We start from the raw sequence: 6,612 nt of genomic DNA, 5'->3' as shown, positions 1-6,612 counted from the left end.
TGATCAATCCATCTAAGTGCATTCTTGGTGCCAGCGAGGTTGTATTTCTCGGATATCTCATTAACGCTAATGGTACGCGGCCTCCTCTGGACCGCGTTCAAAAGCTATTAGATTTTCCCCCTCCTGACACCGTGCAAGGCGTGAGGCGTTTTCTCGGTATGATTAATTTTTATCGCCGTTTCATCCCTCATGCCGCCAAGTTTCAAGCGCAGTTAGTAGACGCTTTAGTCGAGATCAATGGCAAAGGCTCCAAACCGTATCCATGGACGCCCGAGCTGTTGAGAGTTTTTGAAGACTGCAAGAAAAGTTTATCAGACGCCACGCTACTTACACATCCAGTAAATGATGCACCTTTGGGTCTTTTTACAGATGCTTCTAGCATGCACATCGGCGCCTGTTTACAGCAGTTGATCAATGGACAATGGTGCCCTCTGTCATTTTTCAGCAAGAAACTGACTCCCAATCAGTCGCAGTGGCCTGCCTACCATCGCGAACTTCTGGCGGTGTACGAAAGTGTACAGCATTTCCGTCACATTCTCGAGGTGCAACATGCAACAATTTTTACAGACCACAAACCATTGCTGTATGCTTTCGTACAGCGTAGAGAGAAATTGGCTCCCGCACAGCTCAACCAGCTTTCATTTATTTCGCAATTTACAACCGATATCAGACACGTAATTGGTAAAGAAAATGTGGTAGCTGACGCTATGTCGCGCATAGAGGCAATATCAATGGAACAAGATTTTGAAGCTCTTTTAAAGTCCCAAGAGTCTGATCCAGAGCTCTCTACCATCTTAGGTTCAACTGACTCAGGTCTCCAACTTTCTAAGGTTAATATTCCTGGAACAGCTATTTCTATTATTTGTGACGTCTCAACTGGAAAAACGCGTCCCTATTTAACACCTTCTTTTCGCCGTGCGGTTTTTGACAAGTTTCACCATTTGAGTCATGCCGGCGTTAGAGCAACGACTAGGCTTGTTACCGATCGTTACGTATGGCCATCAGTTAGAAAGGACTGCAGAGAGTGGACTCGTTCATGTCTGGCTTGTCAGCGCAGTAAAATTACGCGACACGTATCGGCGCCGACAGGAGAGTTTAAGTTGCCATCGGGACGATTTTTACATGTTCATATTGACATCGTTGGCCCTCTCCCATTCAGTAACGGGTACCGTTACCTCCTCACAGCTATAGATAGAGTGACCAGGTGGCCTGAAGCTTGGCCTATGCAATCTATCACCGCTGAGGAAGTAGCTGAAACGTTCACTCGTGAATGGATTCCACGCTTTGGTGTCCCAGCTGTTCTGACAACCGACCAGGGCACGCAGTTCGAGTCGGATCTTTTCCATCGTCTGATGCTTAGGTTTGCCACAAGGCGTAAAAGAACCACAGCTTACCATCCTTGCGCAAACGGCATGATTGAACGAGTTCACCGGCAACTTAAAGCCGCCCTAACATGCCACGATGATACGTGGACTAGAGCGTTGCCATTGGTATTGCTGGGTATGCGGTCGGCCCTAAAGGAAGACCTGAACTGCTCAGTTGCAGAAATGACATATGGAGAGCCATTACGTCTACCAGGACAACTCCTCGTACTAGATGACAAGCCAACTCTAGCAATGGAAAACCCAGCTGATTTCGTTGTACGACTTCGACGGAAAATGGCTGAAGTACAACCGACACCGGCATCGCGACATGGCACCAAACGGCCCTTCGTATTTAAAGAGCTACCTGGGGCGACGCACATATTTTTGCGTGACGATACCGTCAGACGTCCTCTGCAGCCACCATACACGGGTCCATATAAAGTTTTAAAGCACGCCATTGATGGTAAAACCCTGAACATCGATTTAAAGGGGAAGGACGTAACTGTAAGTGTGGATCGCGTTAAACCAGCGTTCGTCGAGCAGTTTGTTTTTCCTTCAGCTCGCACACCTAGCTTTGTACCCGCTGGTCCTGCGTTGCCGTCATTACTCTCGCCTACTATGGAAAATATTCCTCCAGTTTCTGCCCCTAATCCTGTTGTTACCAGGTCAGGCAGAACGGTTAGATTTAAGACTAGGTTAGATTTGTAAATATTAAGTTTTTCTTTGTAATGTCAAATATTTTAAGTTTTTTTTATTTTATTGTTATATACTATAATTTTTCGCCTTAGTTTTTCTGTCTCCGTAGGGGGGTGGTGTAGCGATTGTGTAGTACTTTCTTTCATATTTTGATGTATGTGGCAACACAAATACCGGCGGTTAATAAAAAGAAGAAAACGAATGTCACTCAAGACAGACTTCAGAGGAGTGAGACATGTATATTTTTTTCCATGGGTTTTTCTATAAGAATATAAATTAATGACTTGTTTTGTGAAGAATAAACCAATGAACAAAGTTAAATATGGGTTATGATTTATTATAAGATAGAACATCCCATAAAATAAGCATCAAACTTAAATTTATATCTAAGATGTTGGAGCATCAATATGGAATCAAAGGTTGATTAAGGGTTATAATTTCATACCGTTATATACCGTATAAGTTTCTATTTTATAATTTTTATTAATCCCTCTTTTCATTTCATTGAGTACTTTCTGTTTATCAATTCTCACTTTCTAAAAGTATAAATATATATATATAAACAATCAACCTTTATGACTCTAACTTAAACTGAAATTGTTTGTTGGACATAAACAGCGATAATTCCAACTAGTAGCAAATCACTAATAAAATCTACACTTATATAAAAATCTGCTTTCAAATTGACATTAAAAATGTTCAAGCACAAACACCAAACCTTACAAACAAGCTTAAATCAAACTCTAATTTCAGTGTTCACACTAGTTTTTCTATTGTTTTTTAATTCCTTGGACTTTATCAACTTCTAGTCAACCTTATTTTCACTCTTTATTTATCAATTCACAGTACTATTTCTATTGTTTCTTCTAAGCGGTAACAAAATATGTTTCTTCTTCATTTTGCAGATTAGTTGTGAGGTCAAATCCTAAAAATATCAAAGTATGAGTACTACTAATTATTATATATCGCGATTATGCAGTTTCAAAATATTGTATTTATTTGTAGCCTTAAATTTCTGAGAAAACATGAAACAAACCATAATTAATTTAAACATGCAATTAAAATTCAAATATTCACTTTGCACCTTCCGTAAATTCCACTTAAATCGTCCCATACGTCCAATAAAATTTTAATGTCCCTTTTGCAGCTTCCAATTGCAAATTTACAATCATATTGTAAAGTTTTAACTTCTATTTGTTTATAAAAGTGACATTAGGAATACATTTAATCCAGAGACAATATGACGGAATAAGGTGCTACGAACAGCAGCTCGCATCTACGCTGTCGACTTTGCGGTAATGTATCGACATGCCTCTTGGCTACAAACGAAGCGTTTTCGACAGTACAATTACGCAAAAGCGGTAGTGTATGTAGAATACTTTTCGACACCAATATGGCTAGACCCCCAGCTGTCAACATTAATAGACACTTTTTAATTTGAGATTCCCACAGTCGTTACATACTCTATTTTTTTTCGTTTTAACATATTAATTTACTAATTTATCCAAGTTTTCACATTTCACGATTTATCAAGTGTGGTTATATACAAAATAATGCAGCTGTATATGGAAAAAAAGTTAGCATTTGCCAATTTTTTTTCTAAAAATTCGTTTTGCATTAGTGTGTCACGACTCACGAGTGTCGAAAAGTGCCTCGTCTCAAGTCCCATAAGTATTTTCACCAGGAGACAACTATCTAAATAATAATATAGCTTTTGCGGATATTGAATTGTAATAATTCTAGCGTTACAAATATTAGTCTGTATCAGAGGAAGATTTACCTGTGGCTGCCACGTATGATTGTCAACTTTAAGTTCTGTATCTGACATCTAGTTTGCAGCTTGACATTTGGCAACAGCCAACAGGCAAGTGCCAGGCAGTCAGTGAATAGAAATTAGGATAGTGTTTCTGTTAATTTGTAATGATAATTTTAAAATCTTCAGAGGAAGTTAATTTTTGTTTCACAAGCTAGCTTTCATCATGGGCTCTTCACAGAGTCTTGAAGTACCGGGTGGAGGTTCAGAAGGATATCATGTTTTGCGGGTATGTTTCGTAGGAAATGACCTAATGTATAATGGTAATGTTTTGTGTTATTGACTCGTAAATTCAATTTTTCAGGTTCAAGATGGTTCTCCGGGTCAAAAAGCGAGACTAGAACCGTTTTTTGATTTTATCGTGTCAATAGAAAATACTAGACTAGATCAAGATAATGACACTTTGAAGGAGTTATTAAAACAGAATGTTGATAAAAACATTAAAATGCATGTTTATAGTAGTAAAACTCAATCAGTGAGAGAAGTATCAATTACACCTTGTGCAAACTGGGGTGGTGAAGGTCTTCTTGGTGTCAGCATACGATTTTGCTCATTTGAGGGAGCAACTGAAAATGTTTGGCATATATTGGTAATACATATTACAATTACAATTGACTTTGATATATGGTAAATGCAGTTTAAAGTTTTAACATGGTTGAGTGTATTAGAGGGTAATTTCATACATTTATACTGATTTATATTTAATATATCATGAAATATCAGAAAGCTTCTATTATATTCATAAATCAAGATTAAACATACTTAAACTTAATGAACATTATGTAGCTAGAGTAGCAAAGCACTTAGGCGATGGGAAAAATAATATAATATATTTGGATGATTTTAGATAAAAAGCAAACATCAAATTCATCACAAAAACTTAATAAATGGAATATGACAGTGAATAATAAATTTGCTGTGTTATGTTTTGTATCAATTTTATCTTGTATTAGGTGATTGGTCTGGATATAACTGTTAAAGGATATAGGACTAGACAATGCATGTAACCTAACTTAGGGGTCATTATTATAATTAAACTAATTATTTTCAGGAAGTTCACCCATCATCTCCGGCAGAACTAGCAGGATTAAGACCATTTTCTGACTACATAATTGGTGCAGATTCAATCATGCATGAAAGTGAAGATCTATTTACTCTGATTGAAGCTCATGAAGCAAGACCTCTTAAGCTGTATGTTTATAATGTTTCTGAGGATGTATGTCGTGAAGTTGTTATAACACCAAACCATAACTGGGGAGGAGAAGGTAGCCTGGGCTGTGGAATTGGATATGGATACCTTCACAGGATTCCCATTCAATATGAAGCAAACAAGGCATCAAAGATGGCTAAACCTTTTGAGGAGGTATGTGAAAATAATTATAGATTATAGACCATCGGACATTTTGTCTTGCATGCAAGTAGTCAATTAATACAAACTCATTCTTATTGTTCCAATTGCAGTATCAGAATATGATTTACTCAAATACTATTATGTTATATTTGTTTCAGATACCACAAAAACAAGCTAGTGGTTTACCAGATGTCAATGTAACTACAAATATTCAAGCACAAAATGTTCAGGTTCCCCCGCCATTTTTGTCTGGAGTACCTATGGTGAATCCAGGAATAAGTAATCCTGTGACTGCAAATGCACCAATAAATGTTGAACCACAATCACCAATTCAGCCAACAATGTCACAACCTTCATCTGTAGTATCTAATATGCCACCCTATTCTTCAAGTAAGTATATACACAAATGTCTAAATCAAACACATATTTTCTGTTTATCAATATGGTTTTTCAAAATAAACCCATATAGACAACAATTAATGTAATTATTGAATAAGAGAATAATGCTGTTTTTTTAGTGTATAAAACTCATGCAAAAATTTTGTTCAGTCATAATATTCTTTTGCTAATTCATGTACCAAGTAAAAAAGGTATGTTTGTATGTTGGTAAATAATAAAACTTATTTCAATAGGCATACTGTATCACTTGATTTTAATTACAGATTTTGCTGATACAACACTAATGAACTTAGGCAGCAACCCATCTGTATCCAACATGCAGCCTCCAGCTCCATTGCCAAGCTTGCCAGGCATTCCTATGAACCAGCCACAGCCATATATTCCAATCATGCCTAGCTTCACCCAAAACCAGGATACATCATACCCCCAGAGTTCTGCAAATCTGGTACCAACATTTGACATGAGTAGTTTTAATGCTCCAATACAGCCTCCACCATTAGTGGGTTCCACGGGGCTGCCTGTTGTGACACCTGTTTCTCTCCCTGGCATGCCCTCTATAACTGTTAGTGCCACTTTGCCGGTAACCACAATGCAAGAAATACACCAACAACAAGCCTATCAACAACAAGACTTACTATCATAAAAATTGACATGTTATTAAAGATATAATTCAGAATGTATAAAAATATTTATAGCTTTGTATATAATTGATACTGTTGACCCAAATAGTTGAATCAAATTTAATTTCTTTTTATTGGTTCGAATCATTCCATGTATGAGGAATATTTTGGGCCATACTGTGTGGTAAAAATTTTAAAGATTATTTAGCATTTTTATTATTTTACATCAGAAATGTCTAGATGTTTCATATACTTATATTATATTTGTTTTCCGTTTATTTGTAATAATAAGTTTAATTTAGGTTGAAATAAATAATAAAATATACATAAGTTCTATTTATGGATAATCTTTGCCCCCAACGTGTCGGA

At 36.8% G+C, this 6,612-nt stretch overlaps 1 protein-coding gene across 1 annotated transcript; it reads left to right on the top strand.

The window, feature by feature from the left end:
- The first annotated feature begins 3,905 nt into the window (after window positions 1–3,905).
- LOC125053157 (Golgi reassembly-stacking protein 2) lies at window positions 3,906–6,568 on the top strand. The gene is made up of 5 exons (XM_047654389.1): window positions 3,906–4,102; window positions 4,178–4,462; window positions 4,925–5,236; window positions 5,383–5,614; window positions 5,887–6,568. Exons 1-5 carry the CDS (start codon window positions 4,040–4,042, stop codon window positions 6,264–6,266), a joined length of 1,272 nt encoding a protein of 423 aa, XP_047510345.1. The 5' UTR covers window positions 3,906–4,039; the 3' UTR covers window positions 6,267–6,568.
- The last annotated feature ends 44 nt before the right edge of the window (window positions 6,569–6,612 follow it).

Source organism: Pieris napi, chromosome 10 (assembly GCF_905475465.1).
Source record: "Pieris napi chromosome 10, ilPieNapi1.2, whole genome shotgun sequence".
Lineage (NCBI taxonomy): Eukaryota > Metazoa > Arthropoda > Insecta > Lepidoptera > Pieridae > Pieris > Pieris napi.
This window is presented reverse-complemented; position numbering and strand designations above follow the sequence as displayed.

Coding starts and splice junctions, on each gene's coding strand:
- LOC125053157 (XM_047654389.1), top strand. CDS start 4,040: ATGGGCTCTTCACAGAGTCTTGAAGTACCGGGTGGAGGTTCAGAAGGA. Junction 4,103..4,177: donor AAGGATATCATGTTTTGCGG/GTATGTTTCGTA, acceptor TCAATTTTTCAG/GTTCAAGATGGTTCTCCGGG. Junction 5,237..5,382: donor TGGCTAAACCTTTTGAGGAG/GTATGTGAAAAT, acceptor TATTTGTTTCAG/ATACCACAAAAACAAGCTAG.